The 24843-nt window shown below is 39.1% G+C and overlaps 1 protein-coding gene across 1 annotated transcript in view; it reads left to right on the top strand.

Annotated features, from left to right (window-relative positions):
* The window catches only part of TENM1 (teneurin transmembrane protein 1), a 251593-nt gene that overhangs the window by 118554 nt on the left and 108196 nt on the right, over positions 1-24843 (top strand). Inside the window, exons 6-10 of the mRNA XM_010569145.1 lie at positions 2353-2552; positions 3995-4205; positions 7633-7734; positions 8808-9002; positions 12358-12558. Of these exons, the coding sequence (XP_010567447.1) occupies positions 2353-2552; positions 3995-4205; positions 7633-7734; positions 8808-9002; positions 12358-12558 (909 nt within the window). The remainder of the gene's footprint in view (positions 1-2352; positions 2553-3994; positions 4206-7632; positions 7735-8807; positions 9003-12357; positions 12559-24843) is intronic.

Here is a 24843-nt window from a genome sequence, read left to right as displayed (position 1 = left end):
TAAGACACAGTGGCTCAGTGAATACGAAAACGTGCACTTCAGACATGGCTCTTACAGTAGCCTTTCCATGATACGTGGTTGTCTGAAAAAATGGTGTTTGAAAGGCAGAGATGGTGTGACTGCATACTTTCAGTAGGTGGTAGATACTATATTTTCACGTTACTATTGTGAACAGCAGCGTGCACTTCTTTCCTGTGTAATGAGATCAAAGTAAAACTAAGTGCATCTGTTTTTTCAAAGATTACATAAAATTATTGCTAAAGCAAAGGTATTTTCAGCCAAATGCAGAAAAACTCAGAGATCTGTTGTTTTGAGCTTAGCAAAACTAGCATGGTATTCAGCATAATTTGATAACATCAATTAGTGAAAATACTCCCCAACTGAAGACATAATGCTTTTTATTTTCAAGGAAGAAACAGGCCCTCTCACTTCAACAAACTAAGAAGCGGTTACTGTATTTTAAAGGACCTTGAACGCCAACCAATAATGCCATTAACTTCAAAAATGATACTGTATCCTTGACTTTTTACTTAGTGCTCTACTGTCCTGTAATTGAATCACATTAATTACCATGTGTCAATATCACCAAAAAGTTCCTTAGTGTTTTACTTAACCCAGGGTAATTGCTTGCAAAGAATCATTAAGATTTAATATCTCTGGAGTACTGGAAATAGGGGAAAAGGTTTTTAAATTTACATCAGCCAAGTAGGATCTTGTATGGGTTGGGGTGGGAAGGGATACACACTTCCGTTACCCAACATAGGAAGTTTAATTCTCATTTCAAAACTCAACATTCAAGATTTTTTCCATGAAGCAAATTGGACAGAAGTAGTCTCACCTTGAACATTGTTAAAGCAGCAGTTTGGAAGTATTTTAGCTCATCAACTAAGTAACAGGTGTATTTTTAGAGTATTAGATTACAAGTTTTGTGCTCTAAAAATAGATGCTTTAATGTGATAAGGTGTTAAAAGTCAGCTCCTAGTTCTTGCTGTAAGTTTGGTGACACAAAGCAGCTGTAAAGCTGGAAGATCCAGTACCCTGAGAATTGCTCCTGCCTTGTAAATTAAATCTTTATTCATTAAGAATGCTAAGTACTTCCTACGCTAGTTAAAGCCTATGTAAGATCCCACTGAGGATCTTTGTTATTAATATGTTCAGGAAAAAGCTGGCCCTAGCTTTGCTACTTCTGTTTTCATTTCCAATGTCAATTTATAAAATTTCATGTACGTTATGTTGCATTAGATATTTATATGCATTATTGTAAAAGGTGAGGCTCCAGTCACATTGATTGCTCCTCTTTATCCTTCACTGTGATACTGGAATGAGATGAAACATAAATGGATATGGCTGCTGAATTCAATCTTCTTCTCTTGGCTCTTCCTCCGATGCAGCATACTGTCCTGCTTTTTTTGTCTAGTTCAGAGAAAGTATGGAAATGCAAGTTAGAGTTTTGCAAAACTTACAATGGAATTAGCTCAGATGTTAGCAGGTTTGGGTCTGTGATTTGCAGCATGTCACGATGCTGATCACAGACAGGCATTAAAATACACAAAGATGGTGATATAAGCCAGCAAAGCAAGCCAGTTCCAATTTAGTTTGGCAGTGTCGTCTTTATGCATTCCATTTCCCTTTCTATTTCAGCTCTCTCATACCCATGTGTGAAGTTACATACTGTAGATGTCTGCAAATTTATTGTTAGGCATTATGACATTATGCCAGTTTTCTCTTTAGATTGCCTGTCCCTATCCTCATGCCCCTCTTATGCTTTCATGCAGAAAGACCAAGCCAAAACAGATGTTCTTTATTTCTCCAGGACTAGATTATCACTACCATAATAAAATCATTAGGAATGGTGATTAATAGAATTCTAGGCTTTGGATGTGGGCTCTGACCTACCAGGTTTGATGGATTTTCTGTCCTCACTGGTGTCCGTTTGTGTAGCTTATGCAATGCCCGTTCAGCAGTAGTCTGAAATACGTGCCAGAGGAAGATCTCCCGCTGCCTTCTCTCTGTGCGTTCTCAGTCGAATGGGTTTTGTTTGCATAGCTGATAGGTAAAGACCATGGTTTACGCAGCAGCACTTCTACCTTTTTAGATTCAGTAAAGCATTCCAAGATTTCCAGGGCAAAAATGCTCTGTGACGCCTGCTTTCGTAAATATTGTGTGCAAGTTTATTTGTATTTTTCAACTAGTTGAATAAAAAAATGCAATGGTTTCAGTGAAAAGCCCTCTGTTTAGAGGTTGTTTTCAATATCTTCTGATATAGCTAAGGCACATTTATACCTCGTGACCTATTATCTTCACCCACCATGAATATGCAACTGATTGTTTTGTTTGTTTCTGGAAAATCAGTGTTTCAGAAGGGGCGGGCCATAGACACAGGAGAAGTTGAGATTGGAGCACAAGTTATGCAGACGATCCCCCCTGGTTTATTCTGGCGCTTTCAGATTACTATACATCACCCCATGTACCTGAAATTTAACATTTCACTGGCGAAGGATTCTCTGCTGGGAATTTATGGCAGAAGAAACATTCCACCTACTCACACTCAGGTAATTAGAAATAATACTAATTCTATCGTGCTTACATTTTCAAACAGCAGCAGGTGCGAACATTCACAAACACTTTCAAAGCAGGGAGGGAGGAAGGGACTGGCTGTAACCACAGAAAGCAGTATGTTATCCCTTTCTTTTACTGAGGTCTAGCTACACTCTGAAACCACAGTCTCTCAGAGGAAGGGACAGTGTCGTACCAGAAAGGTCAGCAGTTGTGACCACCGTGATGTGACTGTCCGGGCGGCCGGACTGGTACACGCTCTGCTGCTGTGCAGCTCCAGCATCATCTTCGCGGGGGCAGTGGGATGAAGTACCAGATCATTTAAAAACACTTTAATCTTTTTATGACTACATCAAGACAAACAGATTACATAGTATAAAGAGGTAATAGAAAAAAAAAAATGCTTCTGGTTTCTAATATGAAGATTATTTTTGAGTGTTTACTCCTAGGGATTTTGCAGGAGAAAACCTAGCTAAGCAGTAAGAATGTGCGATATTGCTGGTCACACTCAGCTTTTTTTTTTTAGGCTTAATGTATTTGGCATATGAAGCTGTCATTTCTATGTATAATAGCTTTTTCAGCTTTCTTACAGCAGGATCACACTCCATAGAGTGTGATAAACTTATACATGGAATCACGGAAAGATTATTTAGAAGGGACCTCTGGAGATCATCCAGTCTAACCTCAAAAACTATTTACTAGAGTTTTGATCTTAGAAATAAGTGCTTTTAGCTGTCATTGACTTCAGTTGAAGCTGGGTCTTCAGTTGAGCTGAAGTCGAACTTTTCTGAAATCAGAATGCCTAGAAAAGCCTAGAGAAATATACACATTTCTTGAACAGGGGTTCATGGAAAATTTTAGATCTCTGATGCTTTGAGGTTAACTGGTCTTAAAGTTATCAGCATCAACTTGGTTAGGTATTAAGAACTTCCAGGTAAAAAATAGATACTTATTTGCATTAATAAAATTAAATATAAATTAAAAGTATATTTAGGTTTTGATATACAATATTGATATTAAGGGACAAACATTTAAAAATCCGGTATAGAACAATAGGTTCTTTAATCTGTTCTTGGCATTTGAGAGGAATCACTGCATAATGTACGAAGTACAGCTCGGGAATTTTGGAATTATTCCCATTAAAGAGATGTAATTTTTGAAGTAAATCTGCTGTATTTAGTGCAGCAAGTCTGAATTTACCCTGCCATAGCAAACAGCAAGTTTTGATGCCAAATTTCTGACCTACTGTAACGCTTTTTATATGGGAACTGAAGCTAAATAGACTAGCTTATGCAGCTGCTGTCTACATTGGTGAATACTTAGTCAGTCAGGCAATTCCTTTTAAGATTTCAACTGTTTATTCCTGTTTGAATGAGACATGCAGAGCAGATTCATAAAAATTTGCTAGGTGGTTAATTTTTGCTCATTTTTATTTCAGTTTGATTTTGTAAAACTGATGGATGGAAAGCAGTTAATTAAACAGGAACCAAAAAACTCAGAGGAGCCTCAGCAAGCTCCCAGAAATCTGATCTTAACTTCCCTGCAAGAGACAGGTTTCATCGAGTATATGGATCAAGGAGCTTGGCATATGGCATTCTACAACGATGGGAAGAAAGTGGAGCAAGTGTTTGTACTAACTACAGCGATTGGTAAGAAAAATTTCAATAAAATTGTTATTCTGATTATTACATTGGAAAGCTATATTTGAAAAGAAATTATTGACCTTGATTCCGGCTTCTCTTAAGTATTCTCTTAAATATTTTTTATTTCAGCTTAGTTTAATTAACCTCAGTGGAGCAACTTCATGTTTATGCCAATATTAGACAAATAACAACATTTGTGTATTAAAGATGGATGTTATCAAATTAATTAAGTGTGAGGTTTTCATGTGTGTGAAGATTTTTATACGATAGCTTAAATGCTTGAGTAGTTTCTGGTGTTAACTTGCTCAAAGTAAAAGAGATTATGTCTGCCCTCTCTATTTACATGGGAACCATAAATCCTACAAAAATTATCCAGGATTTAAGTTCTTATTTCCAGTATTTTAGTCAGTTAGAAAATCTAAAAGGCAGCTTTTGTGGAGTGGGTTGTGATTGTTGTTCGATGGATGGGTGCTGTTGTTTTATACAGTTATTCGAATACACCATTTTGTTTGGAACACAGAAGGCAAATATAGGAGTCAGCGTCCTTGTTGAATATCAGATCCCTACTGCCTTTTTAATACACATAGTTGGACAAATGTTTGCAACTCGGTGTTTTTAGCGAGCAGTGCTCACACACAGGGTTTCTTTGGAATTTAAATTTAGGTAAAGTGTTGTATTTATGACAGTCTCGGTTTGTTGCAAGACTTTAACCACTATGCCCTTTAGTTAACCTGTTCTACCATATGTTTAGCAAGATGTCTTTACTAGTAATGGACATGCCATCTGCTCTTTAGAACAATTGGATGCTATTTTTACTTGATGGTAAACACCTTGCAGAGCAGGACAGTGTGATTCAAATACCAAGACTTTGAAGGACTTGCAGGAAAAAAATTTAGGAATAGAGATAGACTTGTAATGACTGGTTTCGGTGTAAAAGTTCATATTTGCTCTGTTCAGAAAAGTGAATCTTTTACAAGCAAGAAAAAATGCCATTATTCAATGCCATATGAGAAAATAATATTCAAGCAATTTATGAAGCATCTTCACAGATGCTCTTTGAAGAGCGTAAAACCTGGCCAAATTCCAGTCCAAATCCAAATCCAAATACCTGCCCCCATGTTTATTTCTACTATAAGACAGCAGTGTTTATACTGGAGGGTTTAACCAACGTTTCATTGTTAAGTAGCATACCCTCTCCAAAAAAAAAAAAGGATTAAATTGAATGCTGCAGTTTGGTGGTTCTTGTATTTGGTGAAAAAGAAGCTGTCCATCCCTTCTCTGGTCAATAACCAGAACAGACTGGGTCTTAGAGAGGGGAGCAGCGAGAGCCACAGTGCAGGCAGGAATCCTTATGCTTAATCTCAGAAATGGCTGCGAGAAGACTTTTGGGGGGAAAAAGAGGGTTCATGCAAGAATCTACTGCTGATGCATCTAAAAATAGCTATTGTGTTTTCATAACCTGTGTATCATCTTCTCATACTTTTCTTTGCATAATGGTTCTCGGCGGTTTCTTTGGGGGTTTCCGCAAAAAAAAAATAAAACAAACTTGAGCCACACTCCTTACCCTAGACTGGGGTGGAGTCATATTTGACATCTCTGCCGACAAAGGAATTAACCAGGACCACAGATTGAAACACTCGGTATAGAGCAAGGGCTTGGATACATCTCTGCTGTATGTTACTGTTGGCTGTGTGAAGCAGTCATGCTCTCCTCATGAGCATCTGTTAGGTAGTATTTCAAGTTGCTCGATGTTAGTTGTGTACAAAATTGATTTTGCTGACACTTTAGCTAAAGCTCTGATCAGACTTTCCCTTGAGGGGGGTAATTTGCATGCAAAATCTGGCATGCCTCAAGTACTTCCATAGACTGAATAAAGGCCAGCCCAAACTGGACGTTGCATCGAGGGGAAGTAACTTTTCAAACCATTAATTCTTCATTTCAGAGCAATGTAGGGATCATTTACCATGTGATTCCGGAAAACTGAGAAGACAGGCAAGTCTACACATAGAGCAAGAGAAGAGTTGATAATGAACAGTAATATGTAAAAATTACTAACAAGCAGCATATCTGTGAAAAAACTTACTTCTGAAAACGAGCTGGGTTTTTGACTTTGAAACAGGCATCCGTGTACAGGTTGTGGATATCTGATGAATAGATACATATCAAATGCCCGTCCTTTGGTATAAACTGATAGCCTGAAAGGAACGTTTTTAAATAACAGTAGGAGTTTTCAAGAGGAGCCAATCCTTATCTGTCCAAGTGCCCATAAATAAGGTCAAAATAAACTTATTTAAGTTATTCATATTAGTTGTAGGATGTGCTTATAATCCATCTTTTGACAAGTTACATTAGAGTTTAGAAGTATATCAGATTTCATTAGATTAAATATTCCAATGGTATGCCCTTTCTTGAGAAAAGTTTTTCCTCCCAAATCACTCACCACAGACAGATACTCTTCAAAAGGATCTGGATTTTCTTCTTTTTCCCCAACAGGTATTATTTTGTAGGAAAGGACTCACGTTTCCCAGCTTCCTATAGCCAGTGGTACTTCCCTGCTTCCATTAGCGCATGAGCCCATAAAACAGTCCCAGTTCCCGTTTTTCTGTAGCCCCTCTCCCGTCCTGCCTGGGCTACAGAGCCCCTGGCGCTGGCCTGACAGTGACCTATTCCACCTGGGAGCATCTTAGCCTTGGATTTGCTACATATCCTTTACATAAAACCCAAATAAATCAGTGAATCCACTGAATTCCTGTAGGAAATACATGTGTAAATTAAAAACAGCTAATCCATGTACAGATAGGAGCCTGTCCCCAGATGTGTGAGGTTAAGTGGTTTACTATCCAAAGCTGTGTGAGAAAACGTGGGCAAGTTTAAGATCAGAATTGAAGGCGGGTTTTTTTTCTTCAAATCTAGTTCTTAGTCCTTTATTGCATTGACTTTCATCACTGTACAAAAGACTATTTTTTTTTTCATCTGATTGTATAGAAGTGGAAATCCTACCCTCCTCCAAGGAATTCAATTCACATGGTTCAAATGAACACCATAGAAGGCAATTTACTCTATAAACAGGTTTCAAACAAATTACTTTGGCAATAAAAGGAAGTGTTTAAGGTGGACATTTTTCAGCAAATACTCTGGTTCTTGCAGTGCTTTTAATGGTGGTAAATTTTACATGAACACTTACTTTAAAAGCTTTTTGGTGTAATATAAATGATGTGCTTGTTATCTCAAAGCTGTCAAGACAAAATCTAATATTTGTAAGCTGCTGGAACAGGAATTTTGTTTTATGTGCCCTGTGAATGAAAATGGGCCTTTTACTGCTTCTGCACCTATTTGTATGTTGAGCTGTGTCCTGCAGAGTGAGGTGAAGATGCCGTTCTTTTCAAATTCAAACAATTTGTATTTTTCTTTGTGCACAACTCTGAATAAACAGAAATCCTGGATGACTGCTCTACTAATTGCAATGGGAATGGAGAATGTATCTCGGGGCACTGCCACTGTTTCCCGGGATTCCTTGGTCCTGATTGTGCAAAAGGTAATCTCATATTAACTGACCCACAGTGCGTGACAGGGATCTTGATTATAGTGTGTGACTGCTGGGCTTGCAAAGATTCAAAGTGGTTAAAGGAGATTAAATTCCTTTTTCCGGCCAGGTGACAGATACAGTGCAAGCACGCACATAGAAAGTTTCTTTATGCTGTACTTGAGCTAAGATGCATCAACCACTTCTCTCTCCCTGACTTTCAGAGTTAATAGTTTCCTCCATCCCTCTTTGCATCCACTCCGTGATTGTAAAATACAGTTTTTATTAAGTGTGTTAGCTTAGCATAATGTTTTCTCTTATTTGAAAGTGACAAACAGTTTCACTTCGGAGAAAATTGCATAAGTCAGTCAAATGCTTCTGTGGTCTTAACTTGAGTGGGATATAGAAAAGAAGCCTAAAGCAGTTTAGAGACTGTTTTCCAGCATTCGGACAAAAAAACATGCTACAAAGATTGTTAAGTGAGCTTATTTCTGTTTCGGAGATTTCTCTCGGTATACCCATCATCTGCTGCATATGATGTCCAGACATTCTCATGTTTTTCCAACATTTCCTCAAATTTAGGATTAACTTTATTTTTTAAGAGCTTGATTGGCTCAGAAATTGATACTGGATTGTAAAACTAAGCTTCCACATCGCTGGTTTACGTGTAGATCTGTAATGGCTAAAACTTCAGTAATGTTAAGCCCGCTTAGAAGAAAAAAGAAAAGGGCAGCATCTTGCTTCAGTTCACAGGGAAGAAATATTAATCTTACTGAAAATCATAAGCAGGCATCACTGCAAATTTTCTGCAGAGGCCAATCAAGGGGAGGGAATTATTTTTATCTTCTAAGATATCCCATTTCAGATCAAAATCAAGGTATACCGGTGAAGCAGACTGAGGAGACGAGGACATTGTACTGCTGCTGCATTACCTAGTTCAAAGATTGCAGCCTGTCACAACCCTCGAATCAAATGGAGGATTGCGGGGCTGGGGTGGAAAAGCAATTTTACAGAACAATAAATGCAATAAATGTTAATCTATCTAAGTATGTAAATACGTTAAAATGTCAATCTGCCTTCTTCAGATTCCTGTCCAGTGCTGTGCAGCGGAAACGGAGAGTATGAGAAAGGTCACTGTGTGTGTCGCAATGGGTGGAAAGGACCGGAGTGTGATGTTCCAGAAGAACAGTGTATTGATCCAACCTGCTTTGGCCATGGTACTTGTATCATGGGCGTCTGCATCTGTGTCCCTGGATACAAAGGAGAGATTTGTGAGGAAGGTTTGTGAAGTTTCCCTCTCTATAGGTACAGGGTTTGATTTTTGTCTTTAATCTCCCAACCTGTTTTAAGGTAGTTAAGAACTCACATAGATGCGAGAATCTTACTGTTTGGCTCCAAAGCACCTTCACTGTCTCATAGAAGTAATGTTAAGATAAAGGTAAAGGCATTCAGGTCTCAGTGACAATCAGTAGAAGCTGATCACGTAATTTCCAAGATTCATATTTTTATTCTAAAAGATTAAAATTATTTAATGTTATTTAGTAAGACTATCTAATAATGGTAGCATGGGCAGTCCTCTGAAATACTCAGTTTCTCTTTCAGTCCAGGAGGACTCTAGTTCTTGGATGATTTCTGTTCCCTCCCTCCACTGAATCTCAGTAGCAAGAACAGAACTGGCTGGAATTTTTTGCCTTTCAGCAAGCAATGTATTCTCAATCCTCCAAAAGTTTCCTGGAAAACATCCCAGCAAGCAATGATTCCTTTTTTTTTGTGAAAGTTGTGAGACCATCTTGATTTGTTTGTCTCCACTTTTCTTCTCTCAGGCTTCAGATACTTTTTTCAGGAAGGGTGGCTGGCATCCCCAGTCCTCCTTGCTGCCAGTAACCTCAATCCCTTAGCACACACTGTGAGAGAGCCTCTGCAGACTTTTTTACTTGGCTAAAAGCTAAGAGCAAGGCATTCAGAAGATCATTTAAACAAAATATGATGTGGTGGTTCCCCAGGGTAATCGCAAGATCATAATCAGCTTTTTCTTTTCTTCATTCTGTTACATCTTAGATTTTTCTGCAAAGAATGTCCTGACAATATAAAGCCAAAAGAGCAGCAAACAGTTTCAGTTTACCAGAGCATATTGTGTAATTCTGTTGTCGTATGTCATTTTTACTGTGAGCCTGTGTTCAGGGTACTAAACTGGCATCCTTTAAGGCTCAGCTAATAAAAAGCGGGAAATTCTGAGAACAAGTAATTGTACTTTTGCTGGTTGTAGTACCGACGTGTCTCTGCCCTCATCTATAGAAAGAAGGAGTTGTCGTTTGCCTCTTAGCATTTCTGAGATAGCTCATCAGCTTTGACTTTCTTCCCCTGTGCATAGCCTCGGAAGGCAGAACTCTTCTTCATGCTTGCCCTGATTTGATGATTTTTCCACTAGTCCCCTTAGCCTGAAGCTAGTGACAGCATACGTTGTGCTTCCTGCTATATAGATTTTAGGTAATTCTTCTGAGTAGCACACAGAGGAGGCTCTTTATGTAGCTTGAATTCTCTAGTCAGAAAAATGTCCAGGATGGATTTGATGGATTTGACATACCTGGTACGGTTTTTAAAGGGAGGATCAAGAGAATGCGTCTGACATACTCAGTTGTTGGTAGTCTCAGAAACAGACAAAAACAAGAAAACCCAAATGGGAAAAAGCAGGTAATACACAGCTTTACTCACGGAGGCCGTGATGCCGAACAAGCCTGTAGCTGGTGAGAGGCTGACTGCTGTTTTCAGTTCCTTTGTTTCTTGCCATAATGTGATCCTGTAAAATGGTTGAAAAAAATAATTGAGGTAAGTGTATTCAGACAGCTACTGAAACTAAGAGTGTGAGAACATTGGCTTTTTAAAGTAAGAGACATATTTAAATTTTTTTAGAAGGTGGAATTATGCAGAAATAGGGTGGATGAAACAAACCTGTGCAACCATGTACAGTGGATTTTTATTGTAACAGTGTGTGCATGACACAACTGTTCAGTTTACTGTATTGTACAAAGTAACGTGCAGTCGTGGAAGTAATTCTGTCAGGAATTCAGATTACATTATTGTATGTAAATATGAGTTTATTATTATAGCAGCATTGTTGACATAGCAGGCATAGTACCAGATGTACTATCCAGGGAACACCAGTAGCTACATGTATTCATTGCTATGGGAGTCCTTTGAATTTGTCCTGTCAGATTATCATTACTAAAGTGAATGATACTTTTTAAGCTGTTTATGGAGTCACTCAATTAACTTTAAAAGGTCAGCAAAATAAAGAGCTGTCTCAGGATGAGAGAAAATTGCTGAGTATTTTTGTCCTATGCTTAGCAAGATATACGTTGTCCAGAAACACTTCACTCCCCTCTTTCAGAATTATATTATGCTGTGCACAAGCCTGGAAGGCTGAAAAAGATACAACATACATCTTGAAATGAGATCTTGAATTGATGGCATAGCAGCTCAAAAGATAAAGCATCACTTCTTCATTCTTAGTTCAAAAGGTCCTAAGAACTGGAGCCTGTTAATCTCTACGTCTGAAGTATTTAGTCTTCCCTTACTGAAGCAGAGAGCTTCTCCTCATTTGTGTAGCACAGAATACTGTTTGTTAGGTTTACAATTTAATTATTAAAACAGTACTTGTGCTGATACTTGAAAAATACATGCAAGAACTTTCAAAGTGTCTCTTTAACGTTAGTCTGAAGCATGATCTAACATGAATAGGCTTTTGGCTAATTGTTTCCCATGCTCGGACCCCACAAATTCTCTTCAGCTCTGCAGCCTTCCTGCAGCCTCCAGAGAAGGCAGGCTGTGTTCTGCTTAAAATCTGTCTTGTTAAAGAAATGCTGGGCCTTTATGAAAGAATATGCTGATTATACAGGACTAACCAGCTGATTTAAATTCTTCTACAGAGCTCCTGAATTTTTCACTAGGAATAGTTTAATCCAAATTGAGAACAAATTTAGCTCTTTGTCTGTTTGCAAATTGTTCATCAGTACGTTATGACTTTTATGAATCTGTTCATTATCTGCAATTGCCCAGCACATACTTTTTATGAGTGTTTGAGATTTTTTTTTTTTTACAGCTAGCATTCAGTCAGAGATTCACTACTCAGGGTTAGTGGATGGCCACTTTTTTTGTATCAAATTTTCAGCTTCCTTTCCACAGGAAGATGAAAGAATAAATCTTCCTTTTCCCAGATGTAAATAAAACACAAGAGCACAAATACCCAAATGGAAACACAATGCACAATTGTAGAAGTAATTATTAATTGCTCCACTTCTTTCCCAGCCCTGCTACTGAAGCACAAACTTCACTGACTTGGACCAGTAGACCTGTCTCGGGAATCTGCATTTTAAAAATAAGACAATATCCTTGACAAGCAAAATCCTATGATCTCTAACAGTCTACATGCTTGCTTTTCTTCTTGGTTTTGGCTTATACTTTTGCACAGATGTTAGCATAGACTGTTTTTTCCTTGTGTTTGTTAACATCGTTTCAGTTTGGGTATTTGCACAAAAATCAGCAAATTCATCTGAATCCCTGATACTGTATTTCACTAGGAAGCCACTGTAAAGGTGCAAGCTTTGTGCTCTAAGTTGTATGTTCCCTGCTTTCCAGAGGACTGCTTGGATCCGATGTGCTCTGGCCATGGTGTGTGCGTTCAAGGGGAATGTCACTGCTCCACAGGCTGGGGCGGTGTGAACTGTGAGACGTCGCTTCCCGTGTGCCAGGAGCAGTGCTCGGGGCACGGGACTTTCCTCCTGGACACGGGGCTCTGCAGCTGTGAACCGCAGTGGACGGGTTCAGACTGTTCAACAGGTACGCTGGAGGTTTGATTTTTTCAATGATGTCTGAGCTTTCTTTTGAGTCATGAAAGAAAGTAGTTACTATTAGCGTGCTAGTATGAATTTAAAAAACAAGAGAGGGACAAACCAGGGATGCTGTGGCATGGCACTTAATGGGCTTGTCAGCAACTGGCTCTCTGTTGACAAGGATAGAAAAGCTTTTCCTCTGTGACAAGAATGTTGATGGCCTGATGGCATGACAGCGAGAACGGTAGTCCTGCAAGAGTGCAAGTGCCTCCTGGCATGGATTGGAGTCAAGCATAACTCTCACCTGAGATGCTGAGCTCTTATCAGGCTCCTGCAATGAGGGAATCCACAACTCGGAGAGAGACTGGGAGGATATTAAAAAAAAAAAAAAAGGTCTAAATGCAGTGACTGATGAGTAAGGAGGCTCTGCCAAAAAATCTTTAAACAAAAACGACCATCCATTCTCTCATGCTGGGATAAAAACTCGTTTCTTTCTTAGAGGACCATCAAGGTTTGATCTCACTGAATTTGATTAAGAGTTGAAATGGATTTCCTATGTGCTTTGTACATTTACGTTTCATTTTCTTGAAATGAATGCACTCTGGACATTTTACTCTGTAATGGAGCATGTCATTACCAATGTACGTACTACTGTTTTTTTTCCATATAAAGCTCACAAAACCGGAATCTCAGATGATAAGTAGCACATCGCAGTACAGAATAGATGCAAGTGACAGATTTGCTGAATACTGTGGAATACAACCAGTGGTCCAAGTCACCAATCTTTCTTAGAAATCATCATTCAAAAGAACACTTGGAACAGTATAAATTTCCATTCACATCTTTAAAGAGTATGGTTATGATCTTTAAGTTGGGACTTATGAAATGTCCCTCTCTGTGATAACTTTTTAAGCAACAAATATTGACCTGCAAATAATTTTCAGTGTTTGTTACAAAGGCCCTGCATTCATTCGTTCTAGACTCCAAAATTAATGCCTGTAATTTCAGTCTGACACTGTCGGATATGGTACCTGATTTGATAAGAATCGACTTTTTATTGGCTTTCAGCAAAAGCCCGGTTGCTAGCATTTTTATCATGTATTTTATTACATTTTAAAAATACTCGCTGAAGTTTAGTAATATAGTAGTACTTCCATTAATGAAGCAAATAATTAGGAAAGGTGCTAGCTATTTACTAACTTTTACTAATTTTTTTTTAAATATGCAAACTAACTCTGTTCCAATACAACATTATTGTAGCTCAAAAAGAGATGTTAATCTCCAATAGTTCTGTTTCGTCAGCTGTATGGGGCAATTAGATATTAAGTAAGGGAACAAAGAACTAATAAATAACTGCAGCGAAGAGGCTTTTATCTTGTGTGCTAGGATCATAGTTTTCATGTTTGTCTCGCCTCCAAAGCTGTTCTGATTAATTTTTAGAGGAAAGGTAACTTTTTTCCTTACCTCTATCAACCAGTGGGGAAAATACTTCTCTTCATCCCTACTGTCTTCTGAGTTATCAAAGGATGCTTTTACAACCGCCAACAGGCATCTCTCTTTCTAGCTAGATACTTCAGATTTCTCCTTTCAAATATATCTTTCTTCATAGGTGTTAAACTAGATTCGGGATTGTTCTGGCAATGCAATGAGTGTTAGACTGAAGTACAGATGTTCATTTGTGCTTGAGACTTTCCTCCTAGGATCAGTGATTGCTGTGCATGCTGGAAGTAAAGCTTGATTTTAGTGAGGAAGGAAAACATCGGATGAGTAAGTCAGCAAGGTCAGAATAAACGAGCTGTCATATGTGAATGGAAAAAATCACGAGGTTCTGTACAATGAAGAGGATGAAAAGGGTAAACCACAGACTGCTCATCTGGAATCAGACAACAAGGAAAGCTTTGCAAGTGATAGACGAGCAGTCTCTCAGCCTGCCTCAAACCCTGGCACTTTCCTACCATCTCTGTACCACATCATTATCAGTACTGTGAAAATTTGCCTTTCTGTATCACCTCGAAGAATAGAGGCTCCTGTCCTGATGATTTCTGCATTCCCCAGCAAATTCCAAATCCTTTCAAAATAAAAGGATAAATTATTTTAAGTTTTATGTTTTTCCTAAATAGAAATTAATATATCTTGCTGTACTTTAAAAAAGGAGAAATAGCAAAGGTGCCAGAATGTTTTTGAGTATATTATCCCAGATACACTATGGCCCGCCTGAAGAGGGATAAGCCATCTCTATGGTACCTTCCCCTACCTGCCCATCTCTAGCTCTTCAAACAATAAGAAATTCCATTTTACAAGTAGCAGACTGGGGAAAGACAGAAATCAGTGTGGACATGGAGGACCAGAGATGAAGGGTGACTGTGTGACCCATGCATATCCTGAAAGATTGCGAATGTTTGGAGCCCCAGCCTGAGATCTGGAATCATTCATGGATTTTTGAGGCTGGAAAAGACCATGGTGTTCATGCTGTTTGATTTTCTGTAGGACATGTACAACAAAAAAAAAAATCGTCCTTCAGCTTCTGCTTGACACTCATAATTTCTGTTTAGTTTTTTGAAATTGAACCTCCTCACAAAGACTGAAAATGAAGGATAGTCTACCATGTCGTTAGGTAAATTGTTTCCATTATGCCTGACCGTGTCTGCTAAAAAGTGCACCTTTTACTCCCAGTTCGAATAGGTGAAAAGTCTTACAGTTGTGTTTCTTTCTGTGAGGTGAAAGACTGTCAAATTCTTTGTCAAAGTCACTATATTTTTGTCCTTAATGTTTATAAAAAGAGCCAATATTTGAAATACATCTGCTTCTCATAATGCCACATACAGACCCCCTTCTCTCTCCACCCACCCTCTTTCTCTTTCTCTCTCTTCCCCCATTTCTATCTCCACATCCACAAGAATAATGAATGCCAGAAAAAAAATTATGTATTTCTTGGGTTTTGGGTAGGCTTTTTGTGAAGTATGACGGACTACATAAAGTATGAGTTTTTCTTTTCCTATTGTTTCATTAAAAAATTACATCAAGGGGACACTGAAACTCCAAGCTTAAATATTCAAAGATTAAAGAAAGACAAAAGAGGATACCCACACGTTAACTAACTCATCTTTTCTGTGTTTCTTATGAAACAGGTTTCATTTTTCACAGTTATAGAAATGCCATTTCGCTAAGGATGTATGGCCTGATCATTCAAGCAGTTACTTGCTCTCCTATATACTTGCTTTTCTGCACAGTTGCTGTACTAAAGACAATGTCTTTTTCTAATCTACTGGACTGTTCAGTTCAGATTCTACATGAACTTGCATGTTGAGAGTGTTTGGATACAACAAACACTGAACTGTGATGTGGTTGAATTAATCGGTTGATAAGAAGTGGCTAGTTTAAAAAAGGTGAAATGTGTATATAGTTATATTTAAATATTTGAGGGAGCACATGCACAAAAGCACAGAGTAATGGAGTGAATTGGATTTATTTCTAGTCTTCCCTCACGTGGGGCATGGTTTCTAAAGGGACTGTCAAAATGGGGAGGCCATAGCTGTGACTCACCTAAGTATTGCAGAGTCCATCTTGGAGGCTTCCCTATAAGAATGTGAATTCTGGCATTATCCCCTTTTTTGGCTCAGCAGCTAAATGTCTCAGATTGTCCCCTGAACTTTTGCAATACTTTTTCTGAAGAGCTCTTCCTTTTTCTTTAGGCCTTATGTATGTTCTTAAGGAATTAATTTATTCAATAGAATAGAATAATTCAACCGATAATATCTGTACTCCAAAGGCTGGTATAACTAGGGCAGCCCTAGTTTATGTTCAGAGTTGAGGATTACTCTTCTACCCAAAAATAACTCCAGTGTTAGAGATGTTTCTTACACTACGGCTGTGGAGAAAAGCTGTGTGGCACTGAATTAACTGCCACAGAACCAGTCCAGGGTCCATCTGACTTACTGGTCTAGTTAAACTGTCCTGCCTGACCTATCAGCTTGAGCATCTTTTATGCATGAGGATTCGTTGGCAATCGGGCACCTTTGTAGCAATGCTACAAAGCATACTGTTAACAGCTATGAGCTGGGGAGAGTAGATGCTTGCTGCCAAAATCATTGACATCCTCTCCTGATGTGGGCATGACACCAGCTTCTAGCAAAAAGAGTGGTAATTCTGAAGTGCTTCAAGATCTTATTTTTATCATCAGACACCTGAAGCCAGGTTCCTTCTCCAGTGTAGCATAGACCCACTCACTTTCTCTGCATAGCTTTGATTCCCAAAGTATTTCCAAGGCCAAGAGAAACAGAGCCACAACACTGTTACAGTTCCACACTGTCCAAGCCAGTTTTGGCTAGTCAGCTTAACACAGATGTCCAGCATAGTCTCTGCTCTGACCTGTGGACTGCCAAAAACCGATCTCACTGCACCACCTTCTGATACTCCTTCTAGATCCAAAGTTCTTGATGGTCAGTTGCCATCCCTTGAGGTCCAGAAAATCCTCTTACAGAACTCCAAAGCAGCTGTCAGGATATGTTTTCATCGTGTTTGAATTGGTTCTCAATCAGATCAGCTCAGTATAGCTTGAAGGTTGTTTAGACATTTAGTATTGTTACTCCTACGCTACTTGTAGGACACAACCTATGCTGTCCTTTTATTCAGCCCTGTTAAGATCCAGCCTTTCAATATTCTTAGCTGGGTATCTGTTACGGACATGTTTAGCCTCTTTCTACCCTGCAATATTGAACTTCCATGAAAAGCCATTTTGTTTTATTAGCTCAGATTTCAATTTGCCTATCCCAAAGATGACGTGGTTTTGGTTCAGGCTTTGCCTTGCTACCCATGCACCTATTTGTAAAGGCTCTTCTTATCAGCTAACGTTCAAACAGAAAGATAATATGCTTCTGATTCTTTTGCCTTCTTTAGGCAGCATCAACTGAATTTCACTCTGAAAGCATTGACAGATCTTTAGCTACACCAATCAAAACATCACTGATAGGCATCCTTTCTACAGCCGTATGTGACATTAGGAATAAAAAAAAAAAAATCACCCTCTATCTGTACCTAAGATTTGGTTTATTATATGGACAAGATCAAAGTGCTTTAATTGTTCTATATGGTTATACACTGGTGTGTATTTACTATGAGGGAGATGGATTAGCCTGTTTTGCCAATTTGTCAACTGGCTTGAACGCTGAAGGTCAAAAGCAAGCTATGGCTTTCACTGCTTCAAAATTGTACCAGTCAGAAATTTGTAGAGAAGCAGCACAGAGTTATTCCAGCTGAGTTCGTCCAAATGCTGTACCTTGGACATAGCTGTTGTAATTCCAGTTGCAAGGATCAATGCTGCAGTCATTATTCAAGTAATGTAATCAAATCTTCCATTCCTGCTGGCCTCAGCGGACATTGCTTACTGCCTTTACCTGTGGTGTAATCTACGTTGAGATATACACAGAGATCCAGTATTATCTTCTACAGTACCTTTATTTTTTTAAGTTGTTTTAGTCAGCTGTCCCTTGAACAGTCATCCATCCCACTTTCTGCAGTCTTCACTTTGGACTGTGTGAGGAATGAGGAGAGTTGTGTCTGCTTTTGCCTAAAAGTAAGGGAGGCACAGTTGTTAGGGCCAAGCAAAGTTGATCTTGAGCAGAGGTCCACAGACATCTCCGAGGAGAGCTGTCTTTCCACCATTTTGATTCCCAAAGTGTTTCCAAGACAAAAGAAACAGCAACAGCACTGTTACTGTTGGATTGCCCAACGTCGTCCGCGTGGTCCAAGACGTCCACATTGGCACATCCACATTGTCCAAGACATTGACCCCAACAGTCACACCTACCATACAGCAAATAGGTCATCTTCAAACACTGTAATGGCTCTAGCTCATGCTGTCAAAAAAACCCTGTGATTTTATCTCTCAAATCATTAGTTTGTGGAAAAACAAATCCTTCTCTCATGTAAAGCACTGAAAATTAAAAACCCATGATAAAGCAATATAAATGTGAGTATTCTGTGTTTGAATTAATTCCATACTATATTGCTTGTCACTTTGCTCATTTAATTTCAGGTTTTTTCCTAGTTTGGTCGTCCTTTGGCAAGTGGCACAAAAACGCCCAAAGACATTTGGCCGTTACCAGTTTAGCCATCTGACAGTGGACGTGCCTAAGAGAGATGCACAAGAGATTGGGTTCTGTTTCTCATGTAGTCTCCTCCCCTCCTCTAAAAACTGTGAATAGAGAATAGGAATTTCATACTTGGTTCCAAGTGAGACTGATTATAAAATATTTTTTTGTGAAAACTACCTGTGCTGGAAAAGGTAATCCTTGGAATATTTCAGAGTCTCAGCATCTTTACACCATACCGGATCCAGTTATGATTGTATGTGAAAATCGGTTATTATTCAGACCTTCAACATACGGCTTAGTTGACCTGTGCAGTATGGGTATGATTTACTGCATACATGACAAAATAATACAGTAGGATGGAAGACTGATAGTACACTATTTTAATGTCACCAGGACTTCAGTACAGTCAACTTTCTACTTACTGTCTGTGGATCTTTGTTGCTTTATTTATAGGCTGTCATCCAAAATCCCTTGATGTTAATGAGTCATCTCCCTTTGAGGCATATAGGCAGTGCTTTTCAGAAAGACAAAATCAAACTTGTGAGTACTGACTACTCGTGTCAGGTATAAGGGAAGCTCTGGCTACTTGAAGGTGCAGCATCAACAAACTGAACAGAAAAAAACCCTCATCTTCTGTTCTCACACACCTTTAACATGGAGCCTTGAGATTAAGGGAGTGAAATACCAAAAGAAAATGGATGACAGAGTTGCTCAGTGGGGCAAAGCCTTAGCTAGCATAAATTAGTGTAACTGCAGTGATGCCACCAGTGCCATCCCAGTGTGTTTCAGGTGAGAATCCAGCCCTGAGTCACTAATTAATTGCAGCGCTATGCCTAAAATACTATAGACTGAAAAGTAATGAAATCTGTGACAGAGCTGATGCCTGTGACATCCTGTCCCGTATTCGTTTCTCTAGACTCTATTCAGCCAAAGTAGGCCAGTTTCCGTCCTCCTTACTCCAGGACATTTGTCATAATTCCACTGAATCCATTTATACCACTGAAGCAACCTAATTATGATTGGGAAAAGAATACTGGCAGTTCTTAGTCACAAAAACATTCATCCTAAAATGATTATATGGAGATGGTATATATTTAGCATATCTATTTTTGGTTAAGCTCTCTCTAGCAAGATTGGTAGTAATTTTACAAAGGTTAAAAATGGATCAGCAGCCTCTTCCCTCAGTATCTTGCGAAGCATAAAACCTCTTTAAAACTGAAGTGCTTTGAAAAATGCAAAATGTTGTAATTGTTGTAAATTGATATGTGCAGAGTAGAGTAATTTAAAAATCATTAGAAGTATGCATTTTTTAAAGCAAAGTGCTTCAAAAAGAAATGAAGGCATAATACAGTATATTAATATAGTTCAAGACATCTCAAATTGGTTTCAAAATTAAACATCAAAAACTGCAACTTGAAAAAATAATTAGGTAAAACCATTTCATCGCAATCAGAAAACTCTTCAGGTTTAGGAAATTGCAAATTATGGGTGTCAGTCATTCTCATTTGCCAAGGACAAGGATATTCACTGCAAACAGCTCACGGTAGTGAAAATAGCCTTGAAATTTCCTCAATACGTGGTGTAATCTGTCATGCATTTTCTATAGACTGCTCTGTTCCATGTTGGTACTTCTACTCTGCTCCCTATTTTAGACAAATCTCAAGAACTTTTTAATTACACTATAACCATCCTTCATTGTTTTGTTCTGAAGAAATGATGGACTTAGTTAATTTCGTATAACTGTCCTCTTTAATTTGTGAGGAGCTTTGACTATTACTGCTCTGCTAATTAAAAGGATGATTGAAGTTTCCCCTGCTGTACATTGTCTGACATTGTAGAAAGACTCTTCTTACTACTGTATATTTCATTGAAAAGAAAAAAAAACGATGTGTGGCTAGTTTGATTTGTATCTCCTGTAGAGTTGCAAGAGTTTGCAAAAAGGTATCTGGTGAGCAAGATTTCTATTAAAAACTTAGTAGTTAAAGACTGGAACACTTAGTATGTGTTGCTGGAGAATTTAAAACATGAGAAATTTAAGGCAGTGAAGAAGCACTCCAATAAAAATTAATTCTCCTGCATGTTGAAATCAGTCCAGAGGGAACCAGAAATACCTGATGTAGTCATGTATTGATTTAAAAAATAGGATAAGTCAAGGGTATGAGATATACAATGAGGAAACTTGGGATGTTTTTCAACTGATTGCTGCTTATTTTGCAGATTGGCCAAAAATAATGGCTCTTTCCTTCACTTTTTCTTCCTGAAAATTAAGATTCTTAATCTACTGCTGTCTGCACCCCATTCAGCAATTATTGGAAATATCCCTCATTCAAATGTAAACATCATTTACTTAAGTCAGCTTTTGTAAATCCTGGTCTAATCCACAAAAAGGTGTTACTTATTCCACTGGGTTGAATCCACACATGCCACTTTCGGATGCTTCTATCCCGGCAGCTCTTCCCTTATGCAGGAGTGAGATACCCAAATTGCTGTGGTGACAGCAATATGGTCCTGTTCATCCTACCTTCTACATAGCTATCGGAGACTTTCCACTCTCTAGGCATGGCATCGTGTCTCTTTAGGGAGTCTGTTGTGTCCAGGAACCGTCCACCTCTGTGTGTTTTGTGCTTGGCCACCTCCGGTAGATCTGGTTTGAAGGTAATGCTCCTTAGGATCCTCAGGCAACACCTGTGTAAGATCATGCAGATTGTGAAACTAGAGAGCTTAACGTAAAGCTGTTAGGACCTCTAGTTGGGTGATAATCTAGTAGCAAAACCTGGCAAATAAGTGGGATTTTAGTAGCAATTCAGGTGCCAAAGTGGTTCGAGCACCTCCAAATTAGGTAAGCTGAGCAAAGGGTTTAAGGGTCTAAATTTTGGATTTAGACATTTAAGGTTGTAGTTAAGTGCCTGCATCCCTTTTTGCATCTCAACCTTATTGCCTACATGGTAGTCAATCTCCTAGACAGTGATTAAGAACCATAGTAAAACAACTGACAGGATATAGTATGGAAAGGACTTTTGTGAACATTCTGTATCCAAGAAAATATCAGGATGGAAATTCTGAATATGAAAGGCCTGTACTCCACAAGAACCCTTTACAAAAGCGTTCTCTGAAGTAGAGAAGTTGTGGGACTGTTCTGCTGGTGTTGTGGGTGCTGCAGTGGAGGGGAAAAAACAGCCTAAATGGACAACAGAACAGTAGCGACATACAAAATCTTCAACTTTTAATTTGCTAAGCCAAGTCCAGGGATGAAATGTTATCCATACCACCAACATGTAAAGAAGGGTTCTTGTGTTAGGAGGGAGCTTCCCTTCCTCACAGCTGGAAAAGCACAAATGGGAATTGCTAGAGCAAGAGTACAAAAAAAGCCCCAGAACAACTAAAGGTTTTGTCCTTCAGTAAATTTCAGAACATCTGTTGTGCAAAATACATTGTATCAGTCCCTGAAAGGCAGATATTTAAAATATTTTTTTTACTGTTGTGGTAAGAGTTCTACAAAAATAGCTATCATTTCAGTATGCTTATGCAGCAGAGTCTACAAAGTTTAACTTACCTCTGAAAATAGGAAATTGCTATTGCTAAAAGTAAAAAAATCATGGAAACTTTCTTTTATCTTACATATTGCATTTTTTAGCTTTTTGATTGTGTAGATTGTTGGAAGGGTAACATACGTAGACATCTAAGGAATTCCTGGTCTCTGCCCTCTTTAAGGACTTTTGCTTAAATATTTAGGCTCAAGTAATGCTTTTTAAATAAAATTAAATTTATAGTAATTATGCAAGAACATTTCAACGGTGATAGAGCACAAACTCCTTGTGTATTGTAGCTGCAGTGTACGTTTGGGCACGTCGCTCTTCAGTTTAGGAAGCCCTGCCTGTTTTATAAACAGATTATTAAAATAGCATCTATCACCTTGTGATCGAAAATCATTTTCCGATGGCCTGCAGAAAGCCGATTGTTCACGCGGCACATTTGTATTTCCAGCTCCTCCTCTGGTCACCCACGCGCTCGTTACGAAAATGCCTTGAAGAAGGGTGGCCAGCCCGGCGGCGCCTCCGTCAGCTCTGCGGAGCGAGCAGTAGCAGGGGGTCTTTGAGCTGTATGTGAGTGGGCAGCATGTCCTGGGGATAGCAGAACTGCCTCGGCAAAGCAGCGTTTGCACGGGTGAGGAGGGACCGCGAAGTGATGAGTTAGTGGAAAAAACGCAGGCAGCGTAGAAGGAAGAGAGCGAGCAAAATAACAAAGGACGCTCGTTCGCTTCTTAAAATCTGCAAAGCGCTACTGCAGTTGTACCACGGCCACCGAGGAGCGCGATAGCAGCGCTCGCTTCAAAGCCAGGGTCGCGTGCCCAAGGTGCTGCTTCTCCCTGGTGCAGGAAAAATGCAAGTCATGAGCTGCAACTTTGCTTTAGCAGCAGCAAGACGGAACAGCAGCTGCCAGATGCGTGTTGCTATTTCTGTTCGTGGTGCTGACACAGAAGAAGTTATGGTTTATTTACTGGGAGCTGCTTCATCTCTCTCTCTACTCATCTTCACAAACACAGCAATGAACATAGAAATGTTTGCTCCTTGTCCATGTAAGCGGTGTTCATGCTCGGTCACTGAGCACTGCATGACTTCTGCTAATTGAGGCTGCACTCCTTGCTTTTGTTAAAGAGCTTGTTATGCCTGGCTCTTGAGTTTGTCCAAGAAACTGCTTATTTGTGCTAAAAAGAGAGGAAGCAAGGCCAGCCTCTTCGGCTGACTTTGCTTTTGATTGTGAAACTGAGATGTTACTTAGAAGCTGGTAATGACCTTTAATTTCTCATAGTAGTTGTTACTGTGGTAGAAGTTGTTTGTTGGGAACATAGAGTTCCTGAGGTTTTTGTAGTTGATCCACTGTTTCTGTGCATGTGGTCTGGCTCTTCCCTGAAAAAAAAAGTCTATGAAAATGGAAGTGCATCCTTTTAAAAGCATCCAGTCCCCTTTCTATGACCAGTTTGGGCAGCAATGGCATCTATGCCATTTGGGGGCTGCCATTGCTTTTACACAGGTGAATCTGAATAGATGTTCCTGTAATATGTTGCGAAGTAGTACCGGTGCCCACCTTTTCAGCATTTTGAGCCCTTCAGAGATACAGTAAGTAAAATATATCATCTTCCATTACTGAAGTCAGCAGGTACTTCTAATGTACACTGCACATAACCTGGGTGAGGTAAGCACTTGCTGGAGCAATTCTTGTGAGTGGACCCATATTCAAAGGTCATCCTGTAAGCCAGTGAATTTAAGATGGTGCTTACTCTTTGCAAAAGTGCTTAAATAAATCATTACTTCTTTACTGAATATTACTAATCAAATTTACTAATTAAATAATTGTGGAAAACTTTATGCTCTGAGCAGAGCCCTTAGTCGGTGTTAATAATAGTACTTCTGTGTATCATGAAAGATTTAGTGCTTACATAAAGATGTATCCTGATCCACTCGGGCAACCTGGTGAACCTTTGCCGAAAATAGGGTCTCAAAATCTTTATTTTCTTTTGACGCTGTATTAGTTCAGGCTGTACCTGTGAGACAGCTTTATTAAACTTACCTACTGAGCCATCTCTTTGCCCGTTTCCTTTTGGAGGAAAGGAAACCTTCCTTTGGTTGCTCTGCCATGTTTCTCATCGTTATCATAGGCCTCATGCCTGTCCTGATTCTCATGGTCTCTCACTCAACAGGTTTCCCATTTTTCCTACAGAACTGGCTTTTCAGCCCAAGGAACTGTGGTTTGCATTTTCCCCTGTGACTGAACACAAGGGCATAGCTTTCATCTCACTCACTACTGCTGACGATAGATTGTTCTAGACTGCTTTCTTGCTGGTCTCCTGATCAAATAAAATATCGAACAAGGTAGACGTTGCATGGCATTTCCTTTTGTGGTTCTCAATGTATTGTGAAGGATTTCAGAACTTGTTAGTCAGACTGTGAATCTCCAGTGAGGACTGTAATCTCACTGCTTTACAACACGTGCAACTTGAAATCATAACAATCACAACTTTAAATTATAAAGCAGGACCAAGTTTGACAAGGAAACTCCACATTTACTTGGGTAACGTGGTATTTAAAAAATGTCCTGGTCAGAATACTGTGTGGTTCTGCTTACCCTTGTGTCAGTCTAATCTTCCTTGCTCTTAGGTTGTACTCCTGCTCATTTATTTTAAACATTTCCCACAAAGGCCT

The sequence above is a fragment of the Haliaeetus leucocephalus genome, unplaced genomic scaffold (genome assembly GCF_000737465.1).
Source record: "Haliaeetus leucocephalus isolate CR32 unplaced genomic scaffold, Haliaeetus_leucocephalus-4.0 Scaffold262, whole genome shotgun sequence".
NCBI classification, from domain to species: Eukaryota; Metazoa; Chordata; class Aves; order Accipitriformes; family Accipitridae; genus Haliaeetus; species Haliaeetus leucocephalus.
This window is presented reverse-complemented; position numbering and strand designations above follow the sequence as displayed.